Source organism: Mastigoproctus giganteus, chromosome 7, assembly GCF_048544385.1.
Source record: "Mastigoproctus giganteus isolate SK-2022 chromosome 7, ASM4854438v1, whole genome shotgun sequence".
NCBI classification, from domain to species: Eukaryota; Metazoa; Arthropoda; class Arachnida; order Uropygi; family Thelyphonidae; genus Mastigoproctus; species Mastigoproctus giganteus.
The window spans coordinates 161,038,732-161,059,406 of NC_143581.1; the positions used below are offsets into that span (position 1 = coordinate 161,038,732).

Sequence of the window (20,675 nt, forward strand, 5' to 3'; positions counted from 1 at the left end):
TCAATTGGTAGAGTTCACAATCATATCTATAGTATCAGAATTTCCAGGGCTATAAATCACTTCTGCATTGTTGTGCATATTATCCAATTCTTCAACCTCAGCTTGTTTGAGATTACTGAGTGGATCTTCAGGCTTAGCTTGATTCAGTATTTCACTGATTTCTCTAACTTCATTCTTCTTTCTTTTGAAATTACACTTTAAAATATTCTTCTTCCTCAGAAGATAGTCTAGAAGATTGGGATCACTTATAATGGGAGATTTTAATTTCCCAGATATTGACTGGAATTTGGGGGCTGGTTATTCACGCACTAGCAAGGCTTTTGTGGATTTATTGGATGATTGTTTTCTACATCAGCATGTTCGGGAGGCAACTAGAGGGAGTAATACTCTTGATTTGATTATCAGCAGTGATTCTTCATGCATTAAGAATCTGCAGATAAATGAACCACTAGGTGGCAGTGATCACAGTGTGCTGAAGTGGGATTTACTCAAAGAGGTAACTACCATTAGGGGTAAAGGGAAGGGTTATTGCTTCCATAAAGGCGACTACGATGGACTGAGACAGTATTTAAATTCTATACAGTGGGACCAACTGATGATGGTACCAACAGCAAATTCAAAATGGGAAGCATTCAAAGAACTTATCTTGGAAGCTACTAGGCTTTACATACCAACTAAGAAATATTGTTCAAGGTTTAGGCCAAAATGGATGTCAGATGAACTAATGAGGCATATGGCAGAGAAGAAAAATGCATGGGATAGTTACAAATTAACACATGACACAGAAGCCTATGATAGATACAAGTTGATATACAACCAAGTTACAAAGGAGGTTAGGCAGGCGAAGGCAGATTACAAGAAATCCTTGGCAAAGGATGCAAAGAAAAACAGCAAAGAGTTCTTTACTTATGTAAGCTCTAGAAGGAAGGCGATGAATCAGATTGGTCCACTTGATATTGATCGGTCAACTGTTGATGATCCTGCTCAGGTAGCTAACAAACTAAATGAATATTTTGCATCGACATTCACACATGAGGAGTTATTCAGCAAGGGGAATGCCAGAGGTGTATTCAACTCTAGCAGTAAGCTACAGAATCTTGAAATAACTGGGAGTAAAGTGGAGGAGAAACTGTTGAAGATAAACACAAGAAAGGCACCCGGGGTGGATGGGATCTATCCAGTTATATTAAAGGAGGCAGCAAAGGAAGTAAGCAAACCCTTAGCCATAATTATGAGAGCTTCTTTGGACTCAGGGGAGGTACCCATAGACTGGAAATGTGCAAATGTGACCCCAATTCACAAAGGAGGATCAAAGGCTGACACAAGTAATTATAGACCTGTGAGCTTAACTTCTGTTCCAGGAAAATTAATGGAGGCACTGGTTAAAGAAGCACTGCAGGATCATTTAGACAAGACTTCAGTTATAGCTCAGACACAGCATGGTTTTGTTAAGGGGAAGTCTTGCCTGACCAACTTGATTGGATACTATGATGCAGTCACAAAAGAACTGGATGCAGGGAATAACTTTGATATTATATACTTAGATCTTAGAAAGCTTTTGATACTGTTGCACATGGAAGACTGCTACACAAATTGGAGCAGTGTGACATTGGAGGCAAATTGCTGCTATGGATAAAGGGGTGGTTGAGGGGGAGAAGACAGAGAGTGGTAATCAATGGACACTGCTCATCGTGGACTAATGTTATTAGTGGAGTCCCTCAGGGCTCAGTGTTGGGTCCATTATTGTTTTCTGTATTTATAAATGATATTGATGATGGTATATCAAGCTTAATGTCCAAGTTTGCAGACGACACAAAGGTTGGCAGGGTTGTCAAGGACACTACTGACACTATGCTGCTGCAACAGGATCTGGAAAGGTTGAGCAGATGGGCTGAGAGGTGGCAAATGAAGTTTAACATTGACAAATGTAAAGTACTACACATGGGAAACAGCAACCCCAGAGCAACGTATCAACTCTGTGGTACTACACTGACAGTGGTAGAGAATGAAAGGGACTTGGGGGTGGTTGTGCAGGCAGATATGAAGTTCTCTGAGCAGTGCAGACGGGCTGCAAGAGTAGCTCATGGAGTATTGTCAATGATATACAGGAATTTTTCCAGCAGGGATAAGGAGGTGATTATTCCATTGTATAAGGCAATGGTCAGGCCACACCTAGAGTACTGTATACAGGTCTGGAGGCCTCATTTCAAGAAGGATGTAGAGCTGCTGGAACGAGTACAGAGAAGGGCAACAAGATTAGTGAATGGAACAAAGGGGTGCTCTTATGAAGAAAGGCTTAAGTTTTGCAAATTACAGTGTCTGGAGACTAGGCACCAGCGAGGTGATCTGATAGAGGTGTATAAAGCCTTGAATGGTTTAAGCATGCTCAATGCTGACGGGATTCTTCCTCTAGCTCAGAAAAATCACCTGAGAGGGCATAAATTCAAATTGAGGAAAGACAGATGTAGGATAGACGTGCGGAAATTTGCCTTTAGCCAGCGGGTGGTTGGTTGGTGGAACAGACTTCCATCCCTTGTGGTGGAGGTTGATAGCCTAAATAAGTTTAAGGCTCAGCTGGACAGGTATTTTGAACGAACAGAGGGGTGAAGTGGAAGTGGGTTTTTTTTTTTTTTTTGGCTGATGCTGCATAAGCTTGCTTTCTTGCACCAAATGCCTCTACTAATGCTAATACTTCCTAGAAGACCTCCTTAAAGTATAATTCTTAGTGGCATAAAAATGGCCTGTTTTATGGTGTACTGTGATTAAGATTCCTTAATGGTGTTTTTATAGCGAATCAACTGATGCATGAAATCTTTCTTGTAAATAGACTTGAGATTTTGAATAATTCCTTGATTTATTGATTAAATAAACTATATTACATTTGGAGGAAGAATCTGTAAAAAAGTCCTTGAAACCAAATATAATTCAAAACGGCATGCTTGGTAGTCGAGAGGAAGGATGACATGACTAATTTTCTAATTTGCTTAATTTTCTTAAATTCATTAAAAAGGAAAGGCTGATTACCACAAAACAAGTTAATGCTACAATTGTTCTGGAAAGGTGGTATATCACTATTAGTATACCAAGACACGCCACCAATATTAAAATAAAATCATAAAATAAGAAAAAAATAATAATAATAAAATAAAACTCTCCCTCAATAGTAAGGTGCTTGAGGTTCTCACAGACATTCTCTCAGATAGGCCAGACAAGCTGCACTTGCTACTTGGGAGTCTAAAATGCTGAGGGAACTGATATACAGGTGACACTCAAGTCAATTGGACCCAATTTCGGCAAAGTCTGGATGGTCTGTGACAGCCAAATCCTCTGCTTGCATCTTCACGATGGTGGCACGATTAGTAATCATGGTTTAACCTCCACGCAGAAGTACATGGTGAGTGACCACCCAGGTGTGAACCAACGTAAGCGGGGGTCGAGGTGTGGTGCCCACACCACATGGAGGAATGCCATCCCTCTATGTTACCAGGCAGTACTAGGTGGTAGATGATTCTCATCAACCGGTGCAATACCACCACTTTGCTTATTGGAGGCTTGAAGTGGTGGAACCCATGTTTAGTCTCTAGAGCTAAGTTCTGGTCAACCCTTCCCATCTCTTCCTTCATGCAGTACGATTGATGAATTTTGAGGTTATGATGAACATCGTGGCGAGATCCAATATTGCTTACATTTCGAGGGGACAGCTCTAAAACGGTGTTCGCAGGCCAGTTGCTAGTTAGTACACCGGACCGAACCTATTGGTAACTCTCTAGGAGGCTTCCGGATCAGCTAGTGTATAATCTTGCTACTTCTACTCTGCCAGATAGTGACTGGAGGGAGTCCGAGTAGTGTGTATACGGGGAGCGTTGTCGAGGCCACGTTATGTCAAGGATCTGGGTATATTCTTACCATGTGTATGCCATATCAAAAATTTCATTACTTCGTACAGCATGTTCCGCCCACTTTTTCTTACTATTGAATACACCATGAATTGTCAAACTAATAGAGCAAGTTTATCTGCGAAAAAATCTAAACCCCCCAAGCACTTCCTAATTCATTTCACAAATATATGTGGTCTCAATTCTAATCTCAACGATGTCCATTTCCACTTGCAATCTTCCAATCCCCACGTACTTTTTCTGACAGAATCTCAGTTATCAGTTGATTCAACTACCGCTCATCTCAGATTCCCAAATTATTTGCTGTATGATTCCTTTTGCCTCAAAGGTGCTACTTGTGCATATGTCCGTTCTGATATTCCCTGTCAGAGACTTGGCAATTTGGAATCTCCTCTCTTTGATCTTCTCTGGTTTAAAATCTCTCTACCTCATTGTGTAAAATTCATCTGTTGTCTCTACCGTTCTCCCAACTCCACTAATCACTTGGAGCTCTTTGACTTCCTCGCTTTGCAACTTGACTTTCTCCAGTCCAACTTTCCTAACGGTGAGGTAATTTTCCTTGGTGATTTTAATGTTCACAACTCCAGCTGGCTTCCATTTTCTAGTCACACCGACCCAGCTGGTCGAGATGCTGAGGCTTTTGCAATTGCTAATGACCTTCCACAAATTGTCTGGTAAATTGTTCATTTACCAGACAATCCTAATCATACAGCCAATACGCTTGATCTTTTTCTCACAAACAACCCTTCTAAGTACCCGGTCGAAGTGAGGGGTCCTTTAGGCACTTCAGATCACAACTTGGTGATTGTCTCTTCTCCAATGGAGCCTTTATCTCATGGCTATTCCCAACCTCGTGTTGTTTGGCATTACAAGAATGCAAAATGGGATGACCTGCAAGACTTCTTTTCCCTGGTCCAATTACTGTTTCAAAACTTCTGATGTCAACATTTGCTCAGATCGTGTCAGTGAAATTATTCTTGCAGGAATGGAATCCTTTATCCCACACTCCACTTTAAAATCTCGCCCTTTATCTAAACCTTGGTTTTCCAATAAATGTGCTAAGGCTGTTCAAGAGAAGAATGCTGCATATCGTAATTGGCTTGTTTCTAATTCTTCAGTTTCATTTTCTGCCTACACCAAAGCTTGCAACAATTGTAAAGCAGTTATTAATCATTCCAAACTAGAATTTGAACAGGCTAAGAGTAGAAAACTTGCTTCTTGCCCTAATGGTAGCCGAGCATTCTGGTCCCTTGCCAAAGCTATTGGCTGCAACTTTTGCCCATCTCTGCTCCCACCTCTGTCCAAACCAGATGGTTCTGTTGTCACTTCAGCCAAGGATAAAGCTAACCTGCTAGCATCCCATTTTTCTTCCAACTCATATATTAATGATCTTGGTAAAACACCTCCCACCATTCCCAACACGCTCCATTCAATGCGTCCTGTGGTCTTCCGCCAAACGGATGTCAGAAGGATTTTGACGAACCTTGAAGCTAAGAAAGCTCCAGGTCCGATGGTATTTCTCCACTTGTTCTCAAAACCTGTGCTCCTGAACTTACTCCTATTCTTTGCCACCTTTTTCCACTTTCTTATTCCAAAGGTGTTTTTCCTTCTGCTTGGAAATTTTCTCATATCCAGCCAGTTCCTAAAAAGGGTGACAAATCCCTCCCATCCAATTATCGTCCCATTGCAATTACTTCTACTCTTTCTAAAATAAGATAGAAATCAATTAACCGCCAACTCTTAAACTACCTAGAAACCTTCCGTGTGATCAACGATCGCAAGTATGGATTCCGTCAGTGTTGATCCACTGGTGATGGATTATGTTACACATTTATGGACTAATTCAATGGAAAGGTTCGGTGAAACACAAGTAGTTGCTCTTGACATCTCAAAGGCTTTCAATCGTATTTGGCATAAAGGTCTTCTAAAAAAGCTTCCATCTTATGGTTTGCCAACTGTTTTTAGTAATTGGTTATCCAGTTTTCTCTCTGATCGCTCCCTGAGGGTGATGGTAGATGGCTCTCTGTCTTCTAACTTCTCCACTAATGCCGGTGTCCCCCAAGGTTTAGTTCTTTCCCCCACTCTTTTCCTCTTGTATATTAATGACCTTCTTCCATTGACTGGAAATGCTATCCATAGTTTTGCCGATGATAGCATATTGCATTCCACTTTCCATTGAGAAACCTTGCCCTGTTCAATCAGCTTCAACTTCTCAAAAATCTGCTACCAATTCCTTAAATGCTGATCTTCAAGTAATTCTATAGTGGGGCAAAGCCGAATTAGTTGATTTCAACCCTTCTAAAACTCAGTATTGTCTTATACCTTGCAAAAAGGATTCTTCTGCTCCTATGCTTATCTTTGGTGACACTACGATTTCTAGGCAAGATGATATATCTCTTTTGGGGATTACCCTGACTTCTAATCTCTCTTGGCACAAGCACATTACAAATATTGCTTCCTCTGCATCTAAAAAACTTGGTTTTCTCTTTCGCTCTGGGCGTTACTTTTCTTTCAAACAGCTGCTCACTCTGTATAAATCGCAAATCCGCCCTGCCATGGAATATTGTTCCCACATCTGGGTGGTGCCCCCAAAACCTTTCTCAGGCTTCTTGATTCCATTCAGAAGAAGGCAGTTAGGTTAATTAATGATTCATCTTTAACAGAGTCTCTCCACTCGCTGTCTCATAGACGTACTGTTTCTGCTGCATGCCTCTTCTACAGATATTTCCATGGGCACTGTTCTTCTGAATTGGCTTCTATAATTCCCGCACTCTCTTTCAAAACAGTCCGAACACGTGCCCCACAGCCAACATCCATTTACTGTCCAACTTCAAACTCACAGAACCAACTTTTCATCTTCTTCGTTTGTTCATTCAACTGCCGTTTTCTGGAACAACCTTCCTCCATACGAATTTCCTGAAAATTACAGTCTATAGAAGTTCAAGTCCAATGTCAACAAATATCTTCTTTCGTCTTCTCAACCTCCAACCCAAGCACGGTACTATACTATAGGTTCTAATACCTCTCGTGTTTGGGGTTTACATAAAAAAAAAAAGGTACATGACCTTTCACCCAAGGAGATATGCCCTACAACCACTAAAGTATGAGTGCCAATTCCAAATTAATATTAATTCAATTTAAGAAACTCACAAGCACAATCTCTTCAAAAAAAAAAACAGAAAAAAAAACAGCAGCACTTGTGAACTCCAAAAAGGACCATACTTCAGTCTTTGACCACTAGCTAGCCAAATAACAGTTATTTCTTTTTTTGTACTTGGATCATTGCTGAAGGACTGATATATTATATTTTCACTTTCATCTAAACAATTTATAATGTTCAATTTTTGACTAAGGATCAAAATAATTCTTTTTCTTTTTTCAAAACTATTTCTGGATGGGTTAAATTTCGGGATATAAAATGCAAACAACTACAGTATTCGATTCCCATAAGTCAAATGGAATGCCCAAATCACAACGGAAATTTTTTTATATAGCAGGAGCAACCAAGTTAGAAATGATTATTTTATTTTCGGTTTGCATTTCTGTTAATTCCCTTAATTAAACCTGTGGCATTTAAAAAAAAATCAATCATACATTACACTGAATTCATTTTTCGATGTTATAATAAGTAGTGGTCTATAATAAAAGGAAGTAAAAATATGTTATCAAAATATTTACTTGACATTTTATTAATTTTATAGCAAAAAAGGATCTGGGTCACACTGAGCTATGCTTTTGCTAATACAGTGGATTCCAGTTAACTGGGGCAGCCGTTTATTTGGGGCAAATCTTAAAAAACAGAACCCAATCGAGAAAATAGCCAGGGTTTACTTCGCTTAATTGGGACAACATGCCGTTTAATCAGGAAAGAAGACCGCAGCACTGGAGTCAATCCTACAATTGTCTCCAAACGTACTACGTGGTTCGGTCCGATTTCTGGAGGTCACAACCATAAAGCAATAAAAACAATTAGCAGTCACCTGTTTATTGGGCTTTTCTGTTAGCGCAATCATAAACGGATAGTAAACTCGATCTTATTGAATTTGAGATAATATCGAAGCTGGAATTCTGTGGGTTGTTATGGTAAAATGTGTTTACACTTACATGAAATCTTCAATCATATAAAAAAATTAATATTCATAATCTTCTCTTCATTCCTATTTTTAAAGATTCGTAACTTGTTATTCTGTTCTCACTTGCACATATCGTATTACTTGCAATTTGTGTGTGCCATGTTCTTTGTTATTGATTGCTTATCTTTTTACTGTTTTGAATTTTAACCCCCACCCACAAATGTCAGCGAACAGAAATGTCAACTAGTTAGCATGTACATATTACATGCTAACTAGTTAGCATGTACATATTACAGTAAGTATTAATTCCGATTTTCATGTATCATTTAATTTTTTAATTGGTAAGGTAATAAAGGGTAAATTTGTGCTTAATATATCTTTACTTTTATAGCCTGTGTATAATATTCCTCCTATTTTCGCTAATTAGAATCCCTGTTTAATAGAACCAAAATTCAATTCACAAACGTGATCACAATGAACAGCGCTTACTACACATCGTATAGCGAACGGTACTTTACTTAGGTGACTCCATCATAACGTGATTTGATTGTATAGTGAACCAATTGTAAAGCAGGGGTCCATTTTATTTTTAACCTTTTTTTTACGTGAAACTTTGGATAATTGCGGCAGCCGCTTAATCGGGCCAAAATGCACTAGTCCCGATGTGTCCCAATTAACCGGAATCAACTGTATGAACTGCAAAAAAAAAAAACTTCTGTAAATGGTGATCTCTATTCTAGAATATAAATAAAGAATATAAATAGTAGAGCTTTCTGGTTATATAAGTAATGGATAACAAATTTCGATGATAATGGATAACCATTATCATCGAAAAGATTTTCTATCCTCCATTAATAATTTGGATTATTGACATTCATAACTGTAACTATTTCAAATTAAATGAAACGTATACAATTTACCCCTTATCTTTAGCATGAACGTCAGCTCCATGTTGCAAAAGATATTCAACAACTGTCACACGATTATATCCTGCAGCAAAATGGAGAGGTGTTGATTGCCTTCCATCAACATCACGGCAATTTACAACAGAAGCATGAGTAGATAATATTTTCTGCAAAACATAATTTTAAACTAATTACTGAACAGCATATTCACCAAATAAAAAACTATACTTTCAATTCAGGCAACCCACCTAGTGAAGTGAAGTAGGTCAAACTATCTATATGCAAATTATAAAAGATATCAAGGCAGATATTAGCAGTAATCAACATGAGTTGCTGTGTAAACCTTATAGTTTTAGAGAGAGGGGGGGGGGAATCTTTGATGACAATTATATTATCACAGTTGTTTCTGAAAAGTCGTAAATGAAGCTACATCTGTGCAGAACTACAGGCTTGGTTTCCATTGCAGAATTGAAATTCAGAAGCCCAACATAAAACAAATGAATGCCAAAATTTTTCTTCAAGTGCTGTGACAGCCAATTAATGTAGAAATTTAGAATGATGGAAAGAGGCCCTATTCAGGTTAGATGGTTGAGTACAGGTTTGGAGAATACTACTTATGGCTGAAATCTAAGATGTCAGTTTCTAGAACTCTTTATGATTATATCATCATATAATTAAGTTTTGAACAATTAACCATGGGGCCAGGAAAATAGACCTTGACAACAACATCACAATAATGCACTCAGTCACAAAGCCAGGTTTGCAGACACATGGTTTGAGGAAAATGATATGGAAAAATCAGTCTGGCCCACACAGATACCAAGTTGAATCCACAAATATCTTAAGAATAATTTAATTTAACCTCCACCTCCCCTTTCGTAGTATGCCCAATCAAGTTCTGTGATTTGCTATATATTTAAACTCAATAGTATTAATATTGGAAAATGATACAAGGAAGTAATCTTATACAGTGTCAGCAAAAAAATAAATAATAAACTTCCCACAACATCTGCAAATTCCCTCTAACAATGTCTAATCCTTCCTTAAATTTATTCAAACTAGCCACTTCCACAACACCAAATGGAAGTTTATTCCAAAAGTCGACTACCCCTCACTGAAAGCAATTTCTGCACATTCATTCTACAAACATCCTTTCTCGGTTGAAATTTATGTCCATTCATCTGTTGTTTTCTGGGACTCTATCATTTAGGATGCCATCAACATTTAGTTTACTCAATACATTCATAACCTTAAACACATCAATCATATCTCCTTGCAGCAGCCTAGTTTCCAGATGCAATTTGCAGAACTGAAGTCTTTCTTGGTAAAAGTATCCTTCTGTGTTCCTAATCTCATTGCTCATCTCTGCACTTGTTCCAACAGTATCCACACCCTTCCTAAAATGAGGTTTCCAGACCTGTATGCAGCAATCAAGATGTGGCCTTACCATCACCTTATACATCAGAATAATTACTTCCTTATCCTTGCTGGCAAAATTCCTGCATATCACTGACAAAATCCTATGAGCTATCCTAACAGTCTTCACTGGTCAGAGAGCTTCATGTCTGACTGCATAATTACCCCAGGTTCTTTTTCATTCTTTACTACCTTGAGTGTGGTACTGCACAATTGGTATGTTACTCTGGTATTGCTAATGCCACACCACTCCATTTTGTTGGTTGTTGCTGCTGCTTAAGGGTTTTATGACACAAGGGTATCAAAGGCCAGATATGTCTTTTCTAGGTTTCTTAATATAACTCATGTTTTGTTCATTTGTTTATCAGAGCAGATTTGTATGAAAGAAAACACTTAGCATTAGCAGAGGCATATGATAATGCTAATGATTAGTGTTTTCCTCCTCTTGATTTTCAGAGTTACCTAATATCTGTTAAAGAACAGGTGGATTACATTTTACTTCATGCAGAGGTTTCCCTTCTGGTCTTAATGACACTATGATCCTTTTGGGATTCTTTTGACCAATTTATGGCAGTAGATGTCTGAAATTTTGATACACACCTTCAAAGTAGTTGTCAGCTATACAGTTAAAGAGAGGTATATTCTTTGATACAATATTCCAGCTTTTATAAAGATAATAAAGGTTGTAGGGTTATATTTTAACATACACATTAAAATAATTCAATACAGTATGCATCTCTTCTGCTTTCAATTTTCTGACTTGGGGACACTCTGGTCTTTCCAATGATGGCAATCAGCCTTAGTTTTATGCTCACTTTATTGGCAATATTGTTATATGTGAGTTAACCTAAATTGCTATTATTTTATTAAATGAAATGTCATCACTGGAAGAGGCAAATCCATTATTGATGAATTATTTAACACTTTCCAACCAATCTAAAACTCATAGCATAGCATAGCATAGCAGATACCATGCTTTGAGTTTTAGATTGTTTGATAATTTATATGCATCCCATTTATTTTTCTTCATTAGTTCAACATTAGTCTCATTAGTTCAAAACCTGGAATGGTATTTCTTAGTTGGTATTAAAAGCCTAGTAAGTTCTATGATTACTTCCCTGAATGCTTCCTATTTAGGATTTGCTGTTGGTAACATCATCTGTTGGTCAGAGAGTACAGAATTTAAAAATCTGTCTGAAACTATTGTAGTCATCTTTCCAAAAGCAAAAGCTCTTCCCTCCACCCTAGACAGTAGTAACATCTTTATGTAAATGCTACATTAGTACACTGCAATCACTGCCACCTAGAAACCTCTAGGTGGCAGTGATTGCAGATTATTAATGCATGAAGGGTCATTGTTGAAAATCAGATAAAGAGCACTGCTTTGTCTTGTTGCCTCTCTAATAAATTTACAAAAGGCTTACTACTATGTGAATGACTTAACCGACAAGTTGCAGTCAATATCTGGAAAGTTAAAATTCCAATTATAAGACATTCTGATTTATTTGTCCACTCTATTTGTCTGTACAGCTGTTTATTATACTTTTAGTTTAGTCATTTAGTTTAATTTAGTCATTTAGTTTAATTTATCTGTACAGCTGTTTATTATACTCATCACAGTCATTTAGTTTAATTTAACCCCCACCTCCCCTTTTGTAGTATGCCCAATCAAGTTCTGTGATTTGCTACATATTTCAACTCAATAGTTTTACTGAGTTGAACCATTCCAACTCTCATTGTTTTCAGTGCTTATCACATCAGATTCAACACTGCACTGGCAACTCATGTCAACTGGATACACTGACTTAGAATTTATGTGATTCTTTACTGAGAGCATAACTGCCCCCCTCCCACCTTCCTGTCCAGTCTGTACAAATTTTACTTCCCATGTTCAAATTGTGCATGTCATATGTCTGAGTGATACCATGTCTTCAATATCCCTACATTGTCTGCATCTGATGACTTAATCAGTGCTTCAAATTTATCACATGTATTCACTATGCTCCTAGAATTACTGACAAGTATACATGCACCCGTTTTTGCTATTAGTAACCTAACACAACCTATGACTTCTCACGACTTCCACCTAGCTTCTTCAGTTTGATGTATGTTCAAATATAAGCAATGCAAGAATCACTTACACCTCTGGCTGCAGCCAGAGGTGTAAGTGTTAATTATTAGTCTGTGTGTACCCCCTCCTGAGCTACACAGTTTTCTGATCCATTTAATCGATAGCATCAGCAAATATTCTTGCATCCCTTCTACTTAAGTGTATCCCATCCATGTAAAAACAATCTTTCCTGGCAACAAGTACAGCCCACAAAAAGAAAAATTCTACCCCATGAGTCACGTACAGTATCTCCAGGGCCAAAGTGATTGCCAAAGCTAACATCATGGTCAGCGAAAGGTTGAAGTTAGAGGTGAGCACCGAGTCCGACGACTCATACAGGCACAGCACTGTTTAAGAGTTGACTACCCAATACAACATGGGCCAACCCAGAACAATACCTACCTTTTCCCAAATGGAAATGGTGTCTTCCAAGATGACAATGCGGTGAGCCATCAGGCACTTGTTGTGCAGGAATGGTTTGAGAAACACAGTTCTGACTTCCAGCATATCGATTGGCCTCCAAACTCCCCCAATTTCAATCCCATAGAGCACTTGTGGGACACTATGGAAAGACATATCAGGCATCTGGATACACCAATCACCTCATTACCTGCATTGCTAGCCACATTACACACAGCTTGGTTGGCCATACCTCCCAAATTCTTCCGACATTTGTTGAATCAATGCCACGTTGGATAGCTGCTGTACTGAGGACAAAAGGGGACCTATGAAGTATTAGGTAGGTGGTCATAATTCAGTGATCACTTTGTGTATATGCTGCATTGTTGTAGCCTAGATATGTGTACATATATGCTGCAGTGCCAACTCAATTGTCTTACATGCACATGTGCCAATAGTCTCTTCATGCAGTCAGTGGCAACATGTAACAGTGTTCAGTATTCTTAATTCCATCCTGATGAGATGATGTGACAGCTTTTCAAACTTTTCATTTCATTATTTTTTTACCCTTTAAATACGATCGAAAATATATCTGCATCTTGGCTAGAAATCACTGCCAACAACATGTTCTGTTTAGCATGTTTTGCCCCATTTTGCAAATTATTTCACTGCTTTTGATGTTTGTTTGTTATTTGGTTTTTAGGAGCATTAGCAACTAAGGCTATATTGCTCCGGGGATATGTGGTGGTCATTCCCTGACCTTTCCGCATCCTCCATATTTGGTGATCATGGGCCCAAACCCCGGTCTAATCAAGAAGCATGTGCTATGCACTGCTGCTCCTGCCCACCTGGCTACGGAGGTGCCAATCGGAAAAGACTTGGGATTTGAAACTTTGAACACTGCCAATGTACGTGACTGCACTGATTCACACGCAAATGACTTAGATGATGCAAATCTTCTTGAGTGGCATCAAAAGAATTTTCAACAGAAGAATTGGAGTAAGGTTTTGGGGGGGGGGGGTTTACATGGCCTGGTGGCAATTATGAATGGAGATCCGAACATTAAACGTAGCATCACAATATGGCAAATTTTACAAGATGGGATTCGATGCTACAAAGACTTGTATGGCAAGAAAAAGAAGAGACGACTTCGCCAGACTTCATTATTGAAATACCTATATAAACAATAAAGTTTTTTTTCTCATCTCTCATGATGTTATCTTTTCATTAATAAAAATTTTGCAATATTTTTTATTTCAAATCTTTTTAATTGGCTATCAAGTGCAAAGTGTTTATAGATTTATTATTATAATTTGCTTATAGACTGTTTCTCTGGTACGCATTCAGTTAAAACCTACTATAATTATACCTCAATCAACATTGTTTCACATAGCACGGAACAGTTTCAGTGCTATGCAGGGTATTGCTGTATATATAGATATGTAGAAAAAAGATACAAACAATTTCAAGGCTATGTTGCTAACAAAGAGATTTTTCTTACAATTGTATTTTAACTAAGTTAAAATATAACTGAGAATTTAATTTAATTTAAACTATATATATATATACGCAAGTATGGTATGAGATGTTCACTGTGCAGGATGCCAGACTAAAGGAACTTAATACAGGAAAGTATATATAAGAAAACAAGATTTTGAAAGCTGAAAGATAAATAAATAATAATAATAATACTAACACTGTATATAATCAAGATTAGAAAGATAATATGTACAAAATTACATATTATTAGTATTAATATTAGTAATGGCCATACGGTGCAAGGAAGTCTAGGGCTTATGCTGCACCAGCCAAAAAAAATAATAATAATAAAAAATAAAATAATAATAAAATAAAATAACAGAAAAGGAATAGGAAATAGACAACCTTTGCATCCCCCCCCCCGTAGTAACTATCCAGCTGCCCTTTGAAGTTCTTCCAAACTGTCAGTCTCTACCACCCAGGTAGATAACTTATTTGAGTAATTTATAAGTTGCTGGCAAAAATAAAACTTCCAACAATCCAGACTAAACATCTCTTCACATAACTTGATTTTATGGCCCCTAGTTCTAGAATCATTTATAACCATGAAAATTTCATCCTTATTCATTTTACTATTGCCTCTCATGTCATGGCCTTAAACACCTCAATCAAGTTGCCTCTAAGGTGCCTAGTTTCCCACAACCCACATATGCAAACCCATTATATAAGACTTTGAATATGTGCAACCCACATATTCAAAGTCTTATATAATGGGATTATGACATCCATATCTCTTCTAGAAAATGTTTAATAAATCGATAGGACACCATGGGCCTTCATTGCAAAATCGATAGGACACCATGGGCCTTCATTGCAACCTGTCTATAATGCTAGGAGAACTTCATGTCTGACTGTATCATAACTCCAAAGTCCCTTTCTTCCACTACTGACTTTAGTTCAACTCCATCAAGTATATAAGTTATTTTGGGGTTATTGTTCCCCAGGTATAAGACTTTCACTTTGCTGGATTAAAGCATAGCTGCTACTTTTCTGACCATCCTGAAGTCTATCTAGATCACTTTGAAGAAGCTCTGCTTGGCAGTGATCATTAACTACTCCACCAATCTTTACATCATCTGCAAATTTTGGCATCAATGTCATTTAAGAAAATGGAAAAAAAAAAAAAAAAAAAACAATAGTCCCAATACTGATCCCTGGGGAACCACACTGCTTACATTAACCCAATTATCGGTAATGATGCTTGGGTTTTTTAGCAAATAATACAGAATTATTACATATGTATGACCAATGTAAGGAGTAAAATGAACTCAAAACATCAATATTGAAAAATAGTAAGATGAAATTCAACAGCAAACTTTGTCTGGGTAAAACTCTGTGGAACTGGAAATTTTCAAATAAACATCTCTTACCCCAGCTGTGATAAACCATCTTGCCCGTAGCATTTCAGAGATCTAAATCAGTGCAAATAAACCAGAAAGCAAAATTGTAGTAATAGCAATAACAATAAAAGTAATAATAAAGAGCATTGCAAAAAAAGTATAAATTTATAAAATCTACATACCAGATGTAAAAATATCAATAACCAATAAACTGGAATGTACAATATATATTAAGTCAAAATTAACAGATATTTTTGTGAATAAATTTTAAAAAAGTGAATTTTTAAAAATAAACATTTCAGTGGTCCAAAAAGCATATCCACAATGTAATGCTAAACTGAGAATTTAGTTAATAAGAAACAGTTACTGCCAAAGAAGACAAAAGCATAACAAACTAATATAAATGTTGTGTGTGTGTGTGTGTGTGTGTGTGTGTGTGTGTGTGTGTGTGTGTGTGTGTGTGTATAAAAGGTAACCACCAGTAGCTGGCAAATAAACTGAAGAATAGAATTGGAGCAACAATGCTAACTATCATATTTAAATATTTAGCATTAATATTTAGTAACATTTGATGCTATTTAGCATTACTGCCTCAACTATTTCTGGTGGTTACCTTTTATCCCTCTCCACACACACTGAACAATTAGTCCTTTATGCTTTTGTCTCCTTTGACAATATCTGTTCTTCATTAACTAAACTATCAATTCACCATTACATTATTTGACATTCATTTTTGGGCCAATGACCTGTTCACTTTAAAAAAATTGACAAAATATATACTTTTTTTTTTTTTAAATTCACAAAAAAAATCTCTAAATTTTGATTTAATATAAACTGTACATTCCAACATATTTGCATGTGGTATATAGCATTGGGACTAACATCTTTACCAATGCATTTTCTAAATTCATAATTTTGTTGAAATTCTTTTTATTATAACTTTTATTATCAGTATTATTACCACTATTTCCTTTGTGATTTACTTGCATTGATCAGTGATATTCAAACTGGGTTCTACTGAACCATGGGGTTCTGTGAGACATTTTCTGAAGTTTCACAATAATTATAATTTTTGACAATGTTTTATATTATTTAAAAAATTTATTAAAATAGCACTTACACTTGAGAAAAAATATATCGTGACAACAAAAATTTCTGCAACATAATTTTAAAGAACTATTTGTTTTCTATATAAATTATGTATTACCGGGAGCCTTAATCGGAAACACTTCGCTACCGCTTACTGTAAATTTGGCTGTGGGTTTGATTGGCGCGTATTAGTATTTACAGAATGGTATAAGCAATTGCAGAAATATTGTGCAATGCTTGATTAGAGTTGAGTATTATTATTGGTTTTCTGATAATGCTAAGAAAATATATACTTCGTTTTCTTATTTACACATAATATGTATATTAGTACACTTATTTACACATATGTATATTAGTACACAGAAATAAAATTAAAAAACAACTATACACTACAGTTTTCAAGTTAATGCTATGCGTTCAGTCAAGCATATATATAATTAATATACAGGCAATTCTCGCTTCATGAGTTTTCGCTTTATGAGTTCCCGGGTTTACGAGTTTTTTTCCCCCAAGTATCAAGTATCAACAAAATCAGAAATACGAACATTTAATTGCAAAAAATGAATGTTAAACATTCATAAATACTGCATTCCAAACCACGTGCGTAGTTATACAATACAGTGTACCCTGCTTTACAATATTAATCAGTTCCAGAGACACCATCATATTCAAAATATCGTAATGTGAACCCAATAACACATTGTTTTTTGATAAATTGTTTCAAGATCTCAGAAGTTGAAATTTTCGATGTATAACTAAGCTATTCATCTCTCTAAAATGTTATTTTTAAGGTCACGAGCATGACCTTAAAGTCATATAAAAGGTTGTGAGAGCGTGGTTTGTAAACTGTATTAGTTACCAATTCAAATTATTAAAATGCACTACACTTCCATTGTTATCATATGTTCCATTATAAGAAGCAATTTTAAATGCCCTTGTGATATTTTTCTAAAGCACGTTTCTGGAGGTCACTACCATAAAACAATAAAAATAATTTGCACTTTCCGGTTTATTGGGCTTTTCTGTTACTGCAAGCAATTATAAACGGGTAGTAAACTCAATTTTATTGCATTTTCCAAAATAACAATAGCTGGAATTGTGTGGCTTTTTTATGCTATTATGGTGAAATGTGTTTCCCCCCTTACTGAAATCTTCAATCGTATAAAAAACATAAATAAATTTTCAGAATCTTCTCTTCATTCCTTTTTTTAAGCTTCGTAAACTTGTTATTCCACACGAATCATGTTAGTTGCAATTTATGTGTGCCATTAAAAAATGCTTATGAATGATATTATGAAATTTATAAAGAAAATAGAAGATTATCTTAGAAACAAACGCCTCTTGAAACATTTCTGAAGAAGACGACTCCTTGTGCAACAAACCAACGATGAGTGATCAACGAGTGTGCATTTAGTCGATGATGATGAAGAATAAACATTCTTTAACATTTGTAAGTCGTAAATAATTTCTCTATTATTATATTATATAATTATTATTATTATTATTATTATTGCGAGTCTGCTGACAAGGCTGGTGGGAGCCAGATGTGTTCAAAGCCGCTAAGTGGATTTTCTTATTTATTGATTTAAAATTATCGTTTTTCTAAAACTTTTGATTTAAATTTAGTAGTATAGCATTATTTTGTGTTTTTCTGATTAATCTGGTGTATTTGTTCTTTACTCGGCCTTGTAATTGCATAAAAGTATCGGTAAGGGTATCATATCGACGTGTTACAAGTTGCACTCTGCTGAATAAGAAGTTTTTAGCCATATTTGGCCACTTTATTGACCAATTGATACATCAAATTATTTTCTATAAGTAGCTTATAGACCTAGTCAGGATCGTTAGTTTATTCTGAATTGAGACAGCGAGATTTAATTAATACTTAAGTGTCCATAGATTTACCGTTCGTAACTTGCGCCATTGTTATACGATACGTTATATACTGAATTAGATAGCATTAGTATAGTATAGTATATAATATAATATAATATTGTCAATTAATCATCAAAATCTACCAATTTTGTTAAACTTCGTTTGTAATTTTGTACTGAAATTGAAATTTTATTGAAATTAAATCGAAATCATGACTCAGACCAGAGCGGCAAAGCAAAAGGCCAAAGCTAATGGGAGTGCTATAGCTCAGAGGAGAACTGGGGGGGGGGGGCAGTTGCCCTCTGAATCACAGCCTTTTAAAATGCACTGCTTGCATGATGTTTGTGGAGCAATCAGGTACAGGACATGATACTGCCATGGTGGATGTCTTTGTGTGCGCACGATGCAAGGAGTGTAACAAAATCAGGCGACAACTCAGCATTGTTATGGGCCTATATGAGAGCTTGAAGGACAGGGTGAATTCCCTCAAAGGATTTAAAGTGAGGGGCCCATCAAGCTCTCAGCTGCCCACATCAATGCCAGAGCTTGAACTTGCTCATCATGCAACACAGCGGCAACCCCCAAGGCAGAATGCACTGGTCCCACAGGAACTAGTAATTGTTGGTGACTCTATTATCAGGGAAATGGGGAACATGCTTTGTAAAAAGGAAAGATGGAACAGGACCAGGGTATGTCTGCCAGTGGCAAAGGTTGATGACGTTGTACACGTTGGCACTAATGATATTAAGAGTAGGAGACCGGCAGAATTACTTAACAAGTAGAGGTCACTGGTGAAAAAAAGCCGTGAATTAGGGTTGAATTTGAAAGTGTCTGCAATTCTGCCCAGACACGATAGGAGGGAGTATATGATGAGAGCCTTGTCGATCAATTCGGCCCTGGAAAGACTGTGCAAGGCTCAAGGGGTAGAAATTTTTTTCAGCCTGGTCTGTACTTGTTAACAGAAGGGACTGTTTCTACAGGGATGGGATACACTTAAATAGAAAGGGTGCAAGAATGTTTGCTGATGCTATCGAGGCAGTGTTAGGTGGGTCGGAAAACTGCTAGCTTGGGGGGGGATACAAGGACTAATAGATTAACAGTAGCCACTGGCAGAGGTGAAAGTGATTCTTGCACTGCTTCTATTGGAATGAGCAGAAGCCTGGAAAACAAGATGCAGGGTATTTCAGAGACTGCTGGAAGTCACTGCGGTACAAGTAAGCACACGGGCTGTGTTAGGGTAGCTAAGAAAAAGAACAGGTCCATGTATACTTGCATGTACACCAATGCTAGGAGTTTGGTAAATAAATTTGATGAATTTGAGGTATTGCTCAAAGCATCAAAAGCGGATATTGTTGGGATATCAGAGACATGGTGTCACACAGATATAAGGGATGCAGAACTGGAATTTGGGGAGTACAACGTCTACAGAAAGGACAGACAGGACAGAAAGGAAGGAGGGGTTATGCTATTAGTTAAGAAATACATAAAAACCAAGGAAGTGAAGCCACTCGACATTGCTGGACAGTGCAGTGTCGAGTCAGTTTGGTGTGACATAAGCACTGGAAGATCAAAACTGAGAGTAGGAGTGTGCTATAGGCCTAATGACTCTGATGAGTATGATAAGGAACTGTTCAGGAAAATAGAGTGGGCCAGTAAATCAGAGAGTCTTATAATGGGGGATTTTAATTTCCCAGATAATGACTGGAATTTGTGGGTTGGTCATTCACACACTAGCAATGCTTTTGTAGATTTATTGGATGATTGTTTTCTACATCAGCATGTTAGGGAGGCAACTAGAGGGAGTAATACTCTTGATTTAATTATCAGTAGTGATTCTTCATGCATTCTTCTGCAGATAGAGGAACCACTAGGTTGCAGTGATCACAGTGTGCTGAAGTGGGATTTACTCAAAGAGGTAACTACCATCAGGGGCAAAGGGAAGGGTTATTGCTTTCGTAAAGGCGATTACGATGGTCTGGGACAGTATTTAAATTCTATATAGTGGGGACCAACTGATGATGTTACCAACAGCA

The 20,675-nt window shown here is 37.0% G+C and overlaps 1 protein-coding gene across 3 annotated transcripts in view; it reads right to left on the reverse strand.

Annotated features, from left to right (window-relative positions):
• The window catches only part of Tnks (tankyrase), a 637,218-nt gene that overhangs the window by 399,809 nt on the left and 216,734 nt on the right, over positions 1-20,675 (reverse strand). For all 3 annotated transcript variants that reach the window (XM_090377953.1, XM_090377952.1, XM_090377954.1), the window contains exon 12: positions 8,890-9,041. In XM_090377953.1, the coding sequence (XP_090234079.1) occupies positions 8,890-9,041 (152 nt within the window). The remainder of the gene's footprint in view (positions 1-8,889; positions 9,042-20,675) is intronic.